The following is a 17,463-nucleotide window of genomic DNA, read 5'->3' as shown; positions in this document are numbered from 1 at the left end:
ACACTATCTGTAGATAGAATGACATGAAACTTTCCCTACAACTTTCTGTATTTTCCTTTTGATTATATATACATATATTATTTTTAAAGAAACAAAACAAGCACTGTATTCTTACTCTTCATGCTGGCCAAGAAAAAGCTCCTCCCCACCACTCTGAAAGTCTTAATCAGTTGTGTCCGACTCTTTGAGACTTCATGTACTAGGTTCCACTGTCCATGGAATTTTCCAGGCAAGAATACTGGAGTGGTTAGGCCATTCCCTTCTCCAGAGTATCTTCCCAATCCAGGGACTGAACCCAGGCCTCCTGAATTACAAGCAGATTCTTTACCACAGAATCTGAGCCACAGCGATAAAGAATCTGCCTGCAATGCAGGAGATGCAGGTTTGATCCCAGGGTCAGGAAGATCCCCTGGAGGAGGCATGGCAACCCACTCCAGTATTTCTGCCTGAAAAACCCTATGGACAGAAGAGCCTGGCGAGCTACCGTCCATGGGGTAGCAAAGAGTCGGACATGACTGAAGCTACTGAGCACACCACTGTAACAAGTGCCGAATCTTCTTTCACTCAAGTTCTGGTTTTTGGGCTCCTGGAGAGGACCCGCGCTTGGGCCAAGCCCCCGGGAGCTGCGCTGGGCAGCATCCCCAGTGTGTCAGGTTCCCCAGGAGAAACTGTTTATCTTTAAAATTCCAGCTATTGACAGGGATATTCCCACAGCCAACACATACTGACGTCCATTAAAATCTGAGAAGCTCTAAGAAAAACCCCATGTTTCCATGGCCGGCTCCGTGTCTCACTGCACCCAGGAGTGACCTGGCTCACCTGCACGTGCCTCTGCTTCAGCAGTGTCTCATAGCGGTTGGATGGCGGGAGATGGATGGTTGCGCCCTGATTCTTGCATTCTGATCGTAACCGTTTATCAAGAAGCAAACTAGCATGGAGGGAAGAGAGGACAATTTCTCATGCACTATGAATTTTAATGGAAATGTCAGATCAAATTGCCCAAGATTTTGTACCCAAATTGCAAACCACATACTTACCTTCCTGCCATAACCTTATAATATGCAAATATCTGGTCTGCCAGCTTATAAACAAATTGGTCAAAACAGAGATTCACCTGAAGAAAAAAAAAGCATGCATTGAATTCTGCTTCCCTAGGGACTCCCCTGGCAGTCCAGTGGTTAGGACTCTACGCTTTCACTGCTGAAGGCACAGGTTCCATCCCCGGCAGGGGAATTAAGATCCCACAAGTTGCACTCTCGCCCCAAATTTTGCTTTTCTGAATTAAGATGAAATTTTTAAAAAAAACTTAAAAATTTTTTTGATTGAGCAATTCAACTTCTAAGTATTAATCTAAAGGAAATGGAAACACTAATTCAAGATCTATACCCTGAAGTTCACTGCAGCACTAGTCACAATAGCCAAGACACAGGAACAACCTAAGTGTTCACTGACGGATGAATGGGTAAGGAAGCTGTGGTGTGTACACACGCACACACACAGTGGAATACTGCTCTGCCATAGAAGATAAGAAAACCCTGCCAATGTTCAACAACATAGATGGACCTTGAGGGTGCTAGGCTAAGTGAAGTAAGTCAGACAAAGACAAATACTGCATGATCTCACTTATATGTGGAATCTTAAAAGAATAAAAACAAACTCATAAATTCAATGAACAGATTGGTAGTTGAAGAGGTGAAGCATAGGATAAATGGGTAAAGGTTGTCAAAAGGTACAAACTTCCAGTTATAAAATAAGTTAAGTCCTAGGGATAAAAAAAAACCTAAAACCACAGAACCTCAACCCTTCCACAAAATCTCAACTCTTTGTTAAGGCAACTAAAAGAGGTTCTCATGAGAAAGGATACAACTTTACCATCCAATGATAGAAGATTAAATCCATTTCAGTGTGACCAGGAGTAACCACCACACTACCACTGAAAATTATGTCAGAACCTTTCTTAATGATGGAGAAAAATACTTCAATTCTCCTAAATGTAAAGAAATATTAAAAAGTCTCTCTTTATCATGTACTCCCAGGGGGCTAATGTGCACTGCATTTGGGCTCCTCCAGGGGGTATAGTCAAGGCTATGGTTTTTCCAGTAGTTATGTACGGATGTGAGAGCTGGACTATAAAGAAAGCTGAGTGCCGAAGAATTGATGCTTTTGAACTGTGGTGTTGGAGAAGACTCTTGAGAGTCCCTTGGACTCCAAGGAGATCCAACCAGTCCATCCTAAAGGAGATCAGTCCTGGGTGTTCATTGGAAGGATGTTGAAGCTGAAACTCCAATATTTTGGCCACCTGATGTGAAGAGCTGACTCATTTGAAAAGACCCTAATGCTGGGAAAGATTGAGGGCAGGAGGAGAAGGGGACGACAGAGGATGAGATGGTTGGATGCATCACTGACTCAATGGATATGGGTTTGGGTGGACTCCGGGAGTTGGTGATGGACAGGGAGGCCTGGCGTGCTGCAGTCCATGGGGTCACAAAGAGTAGGACACGACTGAGCGACTAAATTGAACTGAACTGAACTGAGGGGGTATACCCCTGCCTCCAGGCTGTATGTCCCAAGGGCATCTGCTCATGGCCTCTCCTGGGCTGCCAAGATTAGTCAGGAGATGCAGGGTGGACAGTCCTGGGACTTCACCCTCAAGACTGTATTCTCACTTGCAAATGGGATTAGCTCATATCCCCAAACCGTGATGAAGACACACTGTGCTCAGAGTGGAGCTGCCCCAGGACCCATGGGTCTCTCTCCCCAGCCTACCCTGCCTCACCAAGGAATCCAGAGCATCTCCCTGAGGAAGTGTTTCCTGTGGTTTTCGTGAGGATACAGGGAATGAGGCCATTCTGGCATGACCTAAAACAAATCCCTTATGATTATACAGTAGCAGTGACAAATAGATTAAAGAGATTAGAGCTGACAGAGAGAGTGCCTGAAGAGCTATGGACGGAGGTTCGTAACACTGTACAGGAGGTGGTGACCAAAACTACTCCCAAGAAATAGAAAGGCATTAAGGCAAAATGGTTGTCTGAGGAGGCCTTACAAACAGGTGTGATCACACATCTAGAGCCAGACATCCTGAAGTGTGACGTCAAGTGGGCCTTAGGAAGCATTACTACAAACTAGTAGAGGTGATGGAATTCCAGTTGAGCTATTTCAAATCCTAAAAGATGACGTTGTGAAAGTGCTGTACTCAATATGCAGCAAATTTGGAAAACTCAGCAGTGCCCACAGGACTGGAAAATGTTAGTTTTCATTCCAGTTCCAAAGAACAGTGATGCCAGAGAATGTTCAAACTACTGCACAACTGCACTCATCCCACACACTAGTAAAGTAATGCTCAAAATTCTCCAAGTTTGGCTTCAACAGTATGTGAACCAAGAACTTCCAGATATTCAAGCTGGATTTAGAAAAGGCAGAGGAATCAGAGATTAAATTGCCAGCATCCTCTGGATCATAGAAAAAGCAAGAGAATTCCAGAAAAACATTTATTTCTGCTTCATTGACTATGGTAAAGCCTTTGACTGTGTGGATCACCACCAACTGTGGAAAGTTCTTAAAGAGATGGGAATACCAGACCAACTTACCTGCCTCCTGAGAAATCTGTATGCAGGTCAAGAAGGAATAGTTAGAACAATGGACTGGTTCAAAACTGGGAAAGGAGTATGTCAAGGCTGTATATTGTCACCCTGGTTATTTAACTTATATGCAGAATACATCACGCAAAATGCCTGCTGGATGAAGCATAAGCTGGAATCAAGATGGCCAGGAAAATCAATAACCTCAGATATGCAGATGACACCACCCTGATGGCAGAAAGCAAGGAGGAACTAAAGAGCCTCTTGATGAAGGTGAAAATGGAGAGTGAAAAAGCTGGCTTAAAACCCAGCATTCAAAAAACTAAGATCGTGGCACCAAGTCCAATCACTTCACAGCAAATACATGAGGAAAAAATGGAAACAGGGACAGACTTTATTTTCTTGGGCTTCAAAATCACTGTGGACAGTGACTGTAGCCATGAAATTAAAAGATGTTTGCTCCGTGGAAGAAAAGCTATGACAATCATAGCATATTAAAAGGCAGAGTCATCACTTTGCCGACAAAGGTCCGTAGAGTCAAAGGGATGGCTTTTCTATAGTCATGTATGGATGTGCCAGCTGGGCCATAAAGAAGGCTGAGTGCCAAAGGATTGACGCTTTTCAACTACGGTGCCAGAAAAGACTCTTGAGAGTTCACTGGACTGCAAAGAGATTAGACCAATCAATCCTAAAGGAAATCAACCCTGAATATTCACTGGGAGGACTGATGCTGAAGCTGAAGTTCTAATACGTTGGCTACCTGATGCGTAGAGCCAACTCATTGGAAAAAACCCTGATGCTGGGAAAGATTGAGGGCAGGAGAAGGGGGCGACACAGGATGAGATGGTTGGATGGCATCACTGACTCAATGGACATGGGTTTGAGCAAACGGCAGGAGATAGCGAAGGACAGGGAAGCCTGGCATGCTGCAGTTCATGGGGTCACAAAGAGTCAGACACAACTAAACAACTGAACAACAACAATGGGGAATGAGACCCATATGTATAATGTAATGTTAAGGTTAAATTCTCTTATATCTTGAGCCAGAAAATCAGATTTATCTTACTAATTCCACTTGGAGGAATTTTCCTCAAGAATAACCCAAAACAACTAAAAAGTTATGTGCAAGGAAGTTCATTAAAGCATTATTTATAATGAGTAAAAAATAAAAAGCTAAAACTAGAGAAATAAAATAGAGATTGGTTCAGTCCATCTATTTCATATAATGTCCCTGTTCTAGACTGTGTTCATGCAAGAGAACAGGCAAGATATGCGGTGCTTATAACATGGGGTCATGTGAGACATGGGATCACGTGAAAAAAATGTCACCCAACAGCTGATGGGTGCTTTGAAGCTGGTTTGAAGACACCAACCATCCTGTGTGGATGCACAGAAAAAAGTACTGATAGAAGGGTGCATCCTAAAATGTTTATTTCAAAATTCATTCCATTGTTTAAACGTCTTTGTATTAAAAAGAAAAGTTTGCTTCCTCTAATATTCAGAGGAAAAGGGAAATTAAAGAAAGTCTGCTAAAAGTGCCTGGGCCCTTACCTCCGCCTCAATTTCATCATAGAGAAACTGCTTGTTGAACCTGGTGAGGGCGTAGTGGGCACTATCATTGTATAGGTCCAGTGAATAGAGGACGTACCTGCAGAAGGGGAGACAGGTCAGCCCGGCTGCCCACACGGGCTTTCTTGGCTTTCACACCCTCCCCTCCACCAGCAATGTAACACTCACTGTTCTCCTTTCTCATGAGGAAAAATAATTTCTTACTTCAAATGCCAAATTTGGTTCCTGTGAGTACCCTGACAAAACAGCCCCAGCAGGCAGGCTGGGCTTTTGGCAGGATACGCATGGTTCAGTCAACTCCCAGGGCACCTGGGAGGTCCATGACAGCCTCCTGCAACTTCATCTTCTCACTTACCATGTTTTAAAGATTTTCATGCCAATTTGCAATTTTTTAATAACCACAAGAATGAGTCACTTTCTTATTTTTAAGAATAAACTGTCTGACCTAAAAAGAAAAACATACAAAGGTCCCGGGCCCCATAACGTACCAAGAGCAAATCTGGTGTGGCCAAAGCCCCTCTGACCCTGGATAAAAGGTGGTAGCTAGCAGTCTGGAGAAGGCAACGGCAACCCACTCCAGTACTCTTGCCTGGAAAATCCCATGGACGGAGGAGCCTGGCAGGCTGCAGTCCATGGGTTCGCAAAGAGTCAGACACGACTGAGCGACTTCACTTTCACTTTTCACTTTCATGCATTGGAGAAGGAAATGGTAACCCACTCCAGTATTCCTGCCTTGAGAATCCCAGGGACGGGGGAGCCTGGTGGGCTGCTGTCTATGGGGTCGCACAGGGTCGGACACGACTGAAGCAACTTAGCAGCAGTAGCAGCAGCAGCAGTCTGCAGAGGTAAGGTCTCATTGAGGGCTTGAGGCACATGAGCAGCAGGCCCAACGCAGCCCTCAGAGAGCACACAGGTTCATCAAGACCTCATGCTGTGGATGCCACTGCTGCTGCAGAGGGAGGGAAGGCTGCTCTCCTGGTGTGCACAGGCCAGGAGGACAGGGAGGACGGCCAGGTGGGGACCCCATCTGCTCACCACACGAGACCCTGTTTGCAGTTACTTTCCCTCCATGGATTTCGTATTTTCTGACCCCTTCATAGTCTTTGACCCCCAGCCCTGACCCTGAGCCTCACACTAAACACTTCCTCTCCCAAATCCATCTGGGTCTGAGGCCATGCCACACTAGAGGTCAGGCTACCTCTCCCCTTGCCAAGTTCCCAGGACCTTGCAGGCACCTGGACACAGAGAACTTATTCATCAGTTTTACTGCTTGGGCACCAGATTTCAATCCAAAGCCAAGACACCTGTTCCTTGTATTGATCTTTGAAGTCTCACCCCAAGAATCATGATTTCAAATGAAGCAATGAGAACAATCGGCCCCTCCTCCACCTCCCAAACACCACCAAGGACTATAAACATTATGGACAGGAGGCTGGGACAGGCCTCCAGAACACTTACTCCATCATTGACGCTTCTTTGGTTTCCAAGATGTGGTCTGTCAGGATCCAGGGCATGGACATCTCAATAGGGAATTGAATTCTTCTGCCCATTGTCAACTCCAGAAAGAACTCTCGGAACCACAACTGCGAAAGGTCACAGCACTGCTGGAGCGTCTCTTAAGGGATTCAAAAGACACCACATTAATCTTCTGTAACCAGAAAGGACTCCACAGGGCAAGGCAAGGGGGCACGTGCCAGGCTTTCAGCCCTGGGCCTTGGCGAGTGGACATGAGTATGTGCCTTGCACACAGTGTGGCCACAGACAAAGCCACTTGGATGTGCTGATTCTCATTCACCAACAGGAGAGTCAGCGTCCAGCACCACAAGCCCAGCAACACCCATCAACAGGACATGGTTAACACTGTGCACCTTCTGACAGTTTACTTGGGATACAGACACAGTACTGTATTCTTACTTAGTACATGTCTATCTAATGCAAAACAGATTGGAAAAAAATGTTTCCGTCCTTTTATGAAGAGAAAAAGAAAAGCTTAACGATTACTATAAACCTATAGCACTTGCAGCCAAGATAGAGGCTTTGTACCCTGAATCACGGCTACAGCACAGAAATAAACATGTACAGCTCCATGAAGACCAAGGGCACCCACATGCACATGGTCACCCCAGGATGGCATGTGCAGTATGCACCTCAGCTCACCTGCTACTTTCTACACTTAGCCTGGGAGTGGTTTCTGGTATTTATCACCACCTGGATCTGAAGCCAGGTGACAGTTACACCGGTCTGAGTTGCTGACCCAGTGTAGGTTACAAAGACTTTGTATCCAGGTCACTGGGCCAGCCCCAGCCCGATGGGCCTCACCCTTCTAAGGGCCATGCCACATGGAGGAAGTCCCTGGCCAGCCATGCATTTAAAGCAACAGGCGAGGAAATGCCACGAGGGTTACAACATGTGTCACTGCCTGAGAGGACGAAGGGACCACAGCAGGGGCAGCCAGCCAGGCAGGAGCTTTCTAGACATTGTTAGTGGTGTTAGAATATGCTGGAGCAGACACTGGTCAGCAGTAGGTCTTACCACTGAAATTTATCAAGTGGGTGTAGAAGAATGACTCTCGATGAAACTTTTCTATGTCCAATATGGTGGGCCCCTCAAGGCTACTTCTCAAGGTTTTCTTGGAACCACTTTTGTCTGCAATGAGGGACTCTAGCATGGTTCTCACCATGTAAAGCTGCATTATCCAAGGAAACATTTGTAGGGGAGAAAATATACATGGCACATTAGTTACAACAAACACAGATAAACCACGAGAAGGGCTGCCCACTGACACTGCGCTGGCTCCTTGCAAGGGCAGCGCCAATCCACACGGCCAAGTCGTTGCTGCTTGGGACAAAGAACTCAGAGCAGACCCTCATGTCATAAACATCAACAAGAAAAACAAATGATGTCTTACCACCAAAGGTTAAAAGGGGCGGATAGACGTAGGACTGCCTCAGAAACGCGTTAACCACATGCAAGAGTCTTTCCGCGCCCACAGACTTGAGCTGCCTGAGCAGCTCGGCAGAGCTCAAGGACTCCACCATGGTGCGCACCAGGTACAGCTAAACACGGACAGACAGGAGAGCGTTAGTCACGGGGGCACGCGGATGAGCAGGGATGTGCACGCTGGCAGACGGGAGGGACAGGCCCCGGACGGCACCCTCACCCTCCGCCCAAGTACCCCAAGATTTTATACAGAGCCAGCAACACGCTCTGCTGGCTATTCTCTGAAAGGCTGACAGAAGAGATTCAAAAAGCCCACAGCACAGAGCTGACGAGAACAAAGTTCCAGACAGGAGGGGAAAAAGCAGAGGGCAATTAAATCAGATGTGAGGATCAGAGGAAAGCTGCTTGAAGGGGCAGGAGGGAGCTGAGTGTGCCAGGAGAAAGACCAGCAGTGAAAGCTGAAGACCAGGGATATAGCAAAGCTATGTTTTCAAATTTCCAAAAATTTTATCTTTAGGAATAATCATTTTTTAGACCCTACATAAAAATTATAACCACACATTTAAACACCAGGAAACACAGTGTAAATATGGACACATAGACTTTCACCCACATTTTGGGAATAGGAGTTGATGCAGTCAAATTAAGTTCTGCATGCAAATGACCAAACCTGGGAATCATGGGGTGTCTATACCCTAGATTCGCTTGGACAAGCAATAAAGGAGCAAAAAAGACCCAGACTGTACTTGGCCACAGTGAGGTCGTTTCACTCCCAGCCTCCCACCACCTCCCCAGCTCACGGTCACCCCACTCAGTAGAGCAAGGAACGAGAACCTGGGTGCTGGAGGGTCCTACAGCGCGCCGCGGCACTTTAATGTCGAAGCCACTCTTTGGGTCCTTCTCGCCCCGCAGGGCTGGGTCGTTGAAGGGCTCATGCCCTGTCTCCCAGTCACACACAGTCTTCCTGATGGCCTGCAGGACACTAAACCACCAGTCAAGTTGTTAGGGCGGGACAAAGTCTTGACATCCTCAGCACTTTTACAATCACAGTATCTCCTGACAACCCACAGCCAACTCTGACACCCTTGGGGGCAGTGGGAGGATGTGCTAATGAGACAGTTCAACGTTAAACTTTCAAAATAGACCATCTTCTTGGGGACGTTACCACCCTCAGAAAACCTAATGTGCTTGCATTTGCATTTTGCATCAATTAGCCCAGAAGTGGTGTTTGATTTCTTAAATATTGAGTCACGCTAAGGGCAGCAAGAAGACAAACCCCAAACATCCACTCAGAGCTCAAACAACCTTCTCGAGACTTATCCCATTTTCTCATTTGAATATGGTCACCAACACAATCCTGGGGACGCTGTCCACACCTCATTTGGACATCTGGCTTCTGCCACTCCCAACAGGGCTCCACCATGTAGAGTTCCCCACAGGTGCCACATTCAGGGCAGACACACCCACATGCCCACTCTGGTCACTTTGAGCTAGACTACATGCACATTTCCCATACAGTAGTAGTGGGGCTCCCTGCAGCAATACTGAGGCTCAGTGAAAACATGAAAATTTTCACTAAGCCCTCCAGGTGAGAGAACAAAAACTAGGAAGCCTGACAGTGTAATAAGATCTTATTAGTGCTAAAGTCATACAAGACCAGGCAAAACTAACACAATATTGTAAAGTTTAAAAAAAAAAAAAAAAGACCAGGTGACAATTATATCACCTATAAAGCAACAAAACGAAAGTACTATCCATGTAAGCCCCTCTGAGCTTCATTTTATACAAATGTCTCTGAAAGATGACCTTATCTAAAATGCTAAACATTAACAGAAACCTAGCTTAAGTTTGCTGTAGGATCTCTGCAATACATACGAGGTTTATAACTAGTTTGTAGGACAGGCCATATGAATAGAAGCAAAAACACTGAAGATAATAAACTTTAAAACGGGAGATGAGATGCTGAGCTGTGTGTCCCTACTGTCCTGGTAAGCAGAACTGTTGCACAGATTTTGAGACACACCCAGGTCTGAGATAACCAAACCCTTGTTCCTGGGTCTCCAGACTGCATAGACCTTTGTATCTGACTTATTGTGGGTTGTTCAGGTTAACAATTGGATCCATTACATTACATTTAGAGGAAATTCACCAAACAGGTGTCTGGAGGTTGAATATAAGTGTATTGAGCATATGTATAAAAATGTAACTCTACAGCTGTTCAAACCTAAGCTGATCCTTCCACTGTGGATGATTGTGTAGGGAGGTGTGTGCAGCAGGGCTGACCTCTGGATGACATTCTTCTTCTTCTTGATGGCCTGCCTGAGTGGCTCCCTGAGGGTGACCTGGGAGAAGTCCTGTAGCGCAGCGTAGACAGTGTGGCGGATGGCATGGTTGAACACACTCTCCATCCTGCCCATTAGCACCTGCAGGCCTTTGATCATGGCGATCACCTGCAGGAGGACATAGGACCTTCAGTGTGTGGAGGCTGGCAGGTGAGCCGGGCACATGCCAGGTGTCCGCCTCCCCCGAGCGCAGGCCCTCGCCCCCGGCCTTCTGTTTTTCTACTGTACGCCTGCAACTGTCCCTGTTTCTGGGTCTGACCCCACCGGACTACAAGTACCTGAGGGCAGGGACATATCTGCTTGGCCTGGAGCTAACAGGAGCGTTTGGTAAATGGCTCAAAACACCTCTCAATCTACTAGGGTACACCTCTCTGTGAAAGACTTCCAACAAAAAAGAAAAAGATTCAGGAAAGCAAATTTGTTATTATCTGGAAAAGAAAAAAGAAATTACAAGTATGTAACCCAAATCCCATCTGTTAACAATGGCACAGTAAATTGATCTGCATAGAAAGTCAGAAGAAAATGCAGTGAACTGCTTAAAGTTCATTTTTGTGATGGTACCAGAGACAGGATTCTGCCCTCATTTCACATGCCTGTTTTCTCTGTTTGCTTGCAGGATTTATATAATGAACCCAGGCTGCTTTTCTAATGAGGAAACAAAGGGAAATTTTCTATTTAAAAAAGCAAATTCTCCAAATGAAGTTGAACTGAATTCAAGCTCACAGCAATCTAAAGGAAATCTAATCCTAAAGGAAATCAACCCTGTATATTCACTGGAAGGACTGATGCTGAAGCTCCAATATTTTGCCACCTGATGCAAAGAGCTGATTCATTGGAAAAGACCCTCATGCTGGAAAAAGTTGAGGGCAAGAAAAGAAGGGGATGACAGAGGATGAGATGGTTGGATGGCATCACTGACTCAATGATATGAGTTTGAGGAAACTCAGGGAGATAGTGATGGACAGAGAAGCCTTGCATGCTACAATTCATGGGGTTGCAAAGAGTCAGACACGACTTAGTGACTGAACAACAGTAACAACATATTCAAACAATGGAATGTAGGAAAGGTGTGCTGAAAGGTAAATCTAGAGCTTTGGCCTAAATATAATAACAACAATACTCATCACTAATTTATAAAAAGATAAAAATAACCCCCCCAAAGTAGAAGGAAATTAATATCTAAAAGCAAAAATTAATGGAACAGAAAATAAGCATATACTAGAAAGTGATCAACTAAGAAAAAGCTGTTTTATAAACAAACAAATATTCAGGAAGACTGATCAAGGAAAAAAAAACAGACAAGCATTATGGATAAAGAGGGGACATTACCACACAATCCACAGATACTAAGAGATTATGAGACTGTATTGGAACAGGATAAACATACAGATTGACAGAACAGAATTAAGAGTCCAGAAATAAGTCCTTATATTTATAACCAATTTGCTCTCAACAAGGGTGTGAAACAATTCGACAGGAAAATACTGTCTTTTCAACAAACGTGCGTGCGCTGTCACGTCCGACTCTTTGCGACCCCGACAGATAACACTGAGGCACAACTAGACATCCTCACGCAAAAGAATCAAGCCGGACTCTCGTGTAGGAAAGGGTCAGTAGGCTGGGATGAACAAGCCCTGCACATTCCCAGGAAGTCGGCCTGCGGCTGGCTCCTCGGAAACGACTCTAAGCCACTGGAATACTCAGCCCGAAGAATATGTGTCTGAGGCTTTGGGCCACTTCAATAGCAGTTTCACCAGATATTTTATGCTAACAATGTGATTTATAAGAAACAGCTGTTTTTCTTCTAGGTCTACAGTCTGAGTAGCTGAGTGCTATAGCAATTGTGCTACATGCTAACTGACCCTCAATAAAAACTCTGGACACCAAGGCTCAGGTGAGCTTCCCTGGTTGGCAACACTCTGCATCTGTGGTCACCCACCACTGCCAGGAGAAATAAACACATTCCCTGCAGCTCCAATAAGGAGGGGGACATCTGGAATTTGCACCTGGCTTCTCCTGGACTTAACCCAGTGTCTTTTCCCTTTGTTGATTTTAATCTATGTAATTTCTCTAAAATAAATCATAACCTTGAACAGAACAGCTACTTAGTTCTATGTAGCTTAGTCTAGCAAATCTAGGCTAAGGGTGGTCTTGGGGACCTCTGATATAACACCCTATCTCACAGCATTAAAAAATTAACTCAAAATGGACCATATACATTTAAAAATCTGTAAGACAAAACAAACAAACAAAAATAAACAAGACAAATCTTTGTGGCTTGGGTTAGGTGGTGATTTCTTAAGATATGACACTAAAAGCACAAGCAACCAAAGAAAAAAATTGAAAAACTGAACTGTATTAAAATGAAAGACTTTTATGCTTCAAAAGATCCTGTTAAGAAAGCAAAAAGTAAATGGGAGAAAATGCTGCAAATCATATGTCTGGTAAGAACTGGTACCTAGAATATATAAAGAATTCAATAATAAAAAGACAAATGATTCAATTAAAAAATGGGCAAAGAATCTGACAATTCTCCAAAAATATACAAACTGTCAACTGTGTCACTCAACTGTGTCAGACTCTTGCGACCTCATGGACTGTAGCCCATCCGGCTCCTCTGTCCATGGAATTCTCCAGGCAAGAATACTGGAGTGGGTTGTCATTTCCCCCTCTAGGGGATTTTCCTGACCCAGGGATCGATCCCAGGTCCCCTGCACTGGCAGATTCTCTACCACTGCACCACCTGGGGAGCCCACAAACTGTCAATAAGCACGTGAAAATATGCTCAACAGAGTTAGTTGTTATAAAAATTCATATCAAAACCACAATGAGACACTACCTCACATCTAGTAGGATGGCCAGAATCAAGACAGACATCAGCAACTGGCAAGGAGTTGAGAAAGTGGACTCTCATGCACTGTTGGCAGGAATGTAAAGAAGTGTTGCCATTTTGCAAACTATCTGGTAGTTTCTCAAAACGTTAAAGGCAGAGATACCATATGACCCAGCAACTCTACTCCTAGATGTATTATCAAAAGGAAGGAAAACAAGTCCACACAAAAACCTACACACACAAGTTCATAGCAGCATTATTCATAAGTGAAAAGGTAGAACAACCCAAGTGTCTGTCAGCTAATATGGATAAATAAAATATGATATATACATACAATGGAATATTATTTGGCACGGAAAAGAACGAAATATTGATGATATATGTAGGAACCTTGAAAATATTATTAAGTGAAAGAAACCAATCACAATCACATATTGTATGAAATGCCCAGAATAAGCAAATCTACAGAGTCAGACCGCAGATTGTTAGCTGCCACGGGATGAAGGAAGGGGAAAATGAGGGGTGACTCCTAATGGGTATGAGTTTCTTTTTGAGACAACAAAAATGTTCCAAATTTGTTTGTGATTATACAATTCTGTGAGTATATCCCCTCAAAGCACTGAATTTTACACTTTAAATGGGTGAACTGTAGGTATGTGGGAAAAAGCTGTTACCAAAAAAGATGAAAACTTATCATAAAAAATCTATGTCAAAAATAAGAAAATTTAGAAAGATGCTTAGAAAAATCTTTGAAAATACAACTTACGAAACCTGATACAAGTAACAGAAAATCTGAATACTTCTATATCTCACAAAGAAACTGAAAGTTTCAGAAGCCATCCCATACAGGAAAAGCTTCACAAGTAAATGCTGGAAACCATTTAAAGAAAAAATATCTTACACAAACCACTACAGACAACAGAAAAGACGGGAGTGTCATCAACCATTTCATGAAGCCAGAATCCAAAAATTAGAATGGAAGGTTGTCAAGGTGTGGGCTAAGCACAACCTCCTCCCTAAAAGCACCTGTGAAAGGGAGTATTGGTAGTTGGTGCAGGGAACCTCACAACAGAGACACCTGGACACGCTCAGCCAAACAACCAAGGTCAACACCAGCACTGAGGAATCAATAACACTGACAGCATGGGCCTTTGATGTGATGTTATGAAAATGGCATTTCAGCTCTGTGCTCCTCCTTTGCAAAAGCTACAACCCCAGTCTAATCATGAAAAACACATCAGATAAATTCCAGTTGAGGGCTATTCTAAAGACCAGCACTCCTCAAAACTGTCATGGTCATCACAAACAAGGAAAGTCTGAGACAGTGTCATGACCCAGAAGAATCAAAGGGTACATGATGACTACATGTGATGTGAGATCCTAGGATCAGAGGAAGAGTGTTATACAACAAGTGAGGATATGTGAAGAAAGCATGGTCTTTAGCTAATAATAATGTATTTACACTGGCTTATTAAAACATAACAATACTAAAATAAGATGTTAGTAATAAATGAAAAAGGGCATGGGGTATATGGGAATCCACTGTACTATCTTTGCAATTTTTCTGCAAATCTAAAAGTGTTTTAAAACCAAACATTAAAAGAAAAAAGTATTATTAAAAGCCACTCTTACTCATGAACTTCAATGCAAAAATCCATATAAAAATCTTAGCAACCTGTATCTTGCAATATATAAAAAGGATAAAATATCATGATCAAGTTGAGTTTATATCAGGAATGCAAGGCTAGCTTAATATTAAACCTGATCCAAAAAACCCTATCAACATAAATCTAGCACACTGATAGATAAAAGAATCATAAAACTATCTTAATGGATGAAAATTTTTTTATAAAACTGGCATCTATCCATGATAAAATCTCTTAGCAAATATGGAATAGAAGGCAATTTCCCTGATTTGAGGAAGGGTAGTTACAAGGAACCTATAACAAATACGTTGTATGGCGAAATGTTGAGAGCTTTCCCTTTGGGATGGGAAACAAGACATAAATGCCTGGAGTCTCCTTCTATTTAATGAGTAGGAATCCTATCCAGTCTGATTAAAAAAAAAAAATAGAAGGGGGAGAAATAAGACTGTCATTATTTCCAGATGATATGATTATATAAGTAGAAAATACAGAATAATCTATGGACAATTCATTACAATTAATAAGCTGAGTTTAGACAAGTTGGTAGATACAATGAAAACCGAAAAAAAAAACTGATTTTAAACACCAGTGATAAACATTTAGAAAAAAATAAAATAAAGCCAACAAAAGACGTGCAACAGTTTTACAGATGAAAAGAGGTATTAGAGAATCTTAAGGAATGGACAGACATATCAGATTCATGAAAGATTTAATATTATAAATTTGTTAATTCTTCCAAAAATGGTCTATAGGTTTATTCAAACCCTTATAATAAATTTTAACAGGATTCACTGGGACATAAATAGATGGTTCTAAAATGTGTATGAAAATGCAAAGGGTGAGAACAGCTAAGAATTCTTGAAGAGAGAAAGATGTACTTTACAAGACACACTTAACTACTGTAATTAAGACAGAGGGATTAGGAAAGGACAGACAGATTGACAAATGGATTGGAACATGAGCAGAAACACACCTGCCTGAGTATGGTTACCTGACGCACAACAGAGGTGGCAGGCAGAGCACCTGGGAGGGTTGGAGGGGGTATTTCGGACCTAAATGTGAAAGGCAGAATAAGACATCCAGAAGACAATGTAGAAGACTATCTTCATGACCTTGGGGGTATGCAAAGATTTCTCAAACAAGGTAGGAAACGTACAGCTAAAAAACATACATCCAGAAACTAGATGGCACAGAAATTAAGACCTGCTCATCACAAGAGTCCTGAACATCATGCAGAGCTGGGGACCACACAGCTGTGAGTGGGGTTCCTCTCCCTCCAACATCCAGGTCTCAACTCGCTCCTCTTGTGTGTGCCACCAAAAAGCTGCTGAGGCTCCCAAGCTCTTCCCAGAACACGCCCTGATCTGGCTCAGGGGAGTGTCTATGCAGAGACCAGGAACCCACAACCTATTTTAATCTCTATTCTGACATTTGTGACAGATTCAAAGAGCCGCCCTACACAGACGCAACTGCATAAAACAAGTAGTTCATTCATGTTTTTGCCTTTCTTTGTAAAGCAAAGACAGTTTGAGGTCAGAATCAAAGAAGGAGAAGAAAGCAGACAAGCCGTACCTCCACCAGGGCAAACTTCTCCTCACTGGTGTAGTTGTAGCGGGTGGCACGCTCATACTCCTCAGCATTGTCAGGGCAGTCCTTGTTAGAGTACTTGTCCGTTGGGTGCACAAGTTTCCATGAATACTGGCGTGATCAAAAAAAGAGGGGCGACAGCCACAGTGAATGCAAAATGTTTACCTGCTGGTCTGACTTACAGGACTACTGCCAAAAGCTACCAAAGGTAAAAGGTCAGCCTTCTATTGTTCACTGAGTCTGAGAGTCACACACAGGCATGAGTGCTTGCATGCACACACGCACACACACAATGCATGCACACATGTGCACACGCACACTACATATGCATGCACACACAGTCCATCTCCATAAAACTGCAAAACATTCTGGAAATGTGACTTCAGTCTCAAGTAATACATCAAAAACTTAAGAAATACATCAGGTAAAATGGTCTGGATATTTTATGTGGAATATCTAAGACTATAAGCACTTTATCACCATTTCTAAAAGAATTAGCCTTTCAAACAATCAAGTACCCATCCAAATATAAAAATCCTTGTCTGAGCAAAATAAACAATGAAACAGAAAAATCTTCTGACTTATGAGTATCCAAACCTTTTTATGCATCATAAACCACTTTACTAATCCTAAACAAAAGAAACTGATGGCTAGAAATACAGAGTGTTGTTTTTAAAAAAATGAGAAGTAAAAATCATCATAACAATACAAATGTAATTCTACCAATGTGTTTTAAAAGATAAGGACCTTTAATTCTAATATATGTAAATGAAATGTACATTGAGCCATCTTAGAAACATTTAAATTAATATATACTCTTATTTCTAGTGCCAAAGATAAAAAGCTAATTTGTTTTTGATCCAATGGCCAAAGTTAAAGCAGAAAAAATATAGTTTAGTCGGTTTATTGACAAGTTTAGGAAGAAAAGCACTTCTAATTAACTAGGGGGTGCATTTCCAAATAAA

The 17,463-nt window shown here is 43.0% G+C and overlaps 1 protein-coding gene across 11 annotated transcripts in view; it reads right to left on the bottom strand.

The window, feature by feature from the left end:
- CYFIP1 (cytoplasmic FMR1 interacting protein 1) overlaps positions 1–17,463 on the bottom strand; it is a 108,639-nt gene that overhangs the window by 33,084 nt on the left and 58,092 nt on the right. For 5 of the 11 annotated variants that reach the window (XM_086362641.1, XM_086362640.1, XM_086362663.1 and 2 more), the window contains 8 exons: positions 16,484–16,609; positions 10,374–10,540; positions 8,925–9,072; positions 7,683–7,836; positions 6,609–6,765; positions 5,133–5,229; positions 1,038–1,114; positions 820–928 (listed from right to left, as the gene is read on the bottom strand). In XM_086362641.1, the coding sequence (XP_086218767.1) occupies positions 820–928; positions 1,038–1,114; positions 5,133–5,229; positions 6,609–6,765; positions 7,683–7,836; positions 8,925–9,072; positions 10,374–10,540; positions 16,484–16,609 (1,035 nt within the window). Of the gene's footprint in view, positions 1–819; positions 929–1,037; positions 1,115–5,132; positions 5,230–6,608; positions 6,766–7,682; positions 8,207–8,924; positions 9,073–10,373; positions 10,541–16,483; positions 16,610–17,463 lie in introns of all 11 variants that reach the window. The other 6 variants (XM_086362636.1, XM_086362634.1, XM_086362638.1 and 3 more) reach the window with 2 other exon arrangements.

This window comes from Bos grunniens, chromosome 2 (genome assembly GCF_055505025.1).
Source record: "Bos grunniens cultivar Pamir isolate PY7600 chromosome 2, Bosgru_T2T1.0, whole genome shotgun sequence".
In the NCBI taxonomy this organism is placed as follows: Eukaryota; Metazoa; Chordata; class Mammalia; order Artiodactyla; family Bovidae; genus Bos; species Bos grunniens.
This window is presented reverse-complemented; position numbering and strand designations above follow the sequence as displayed.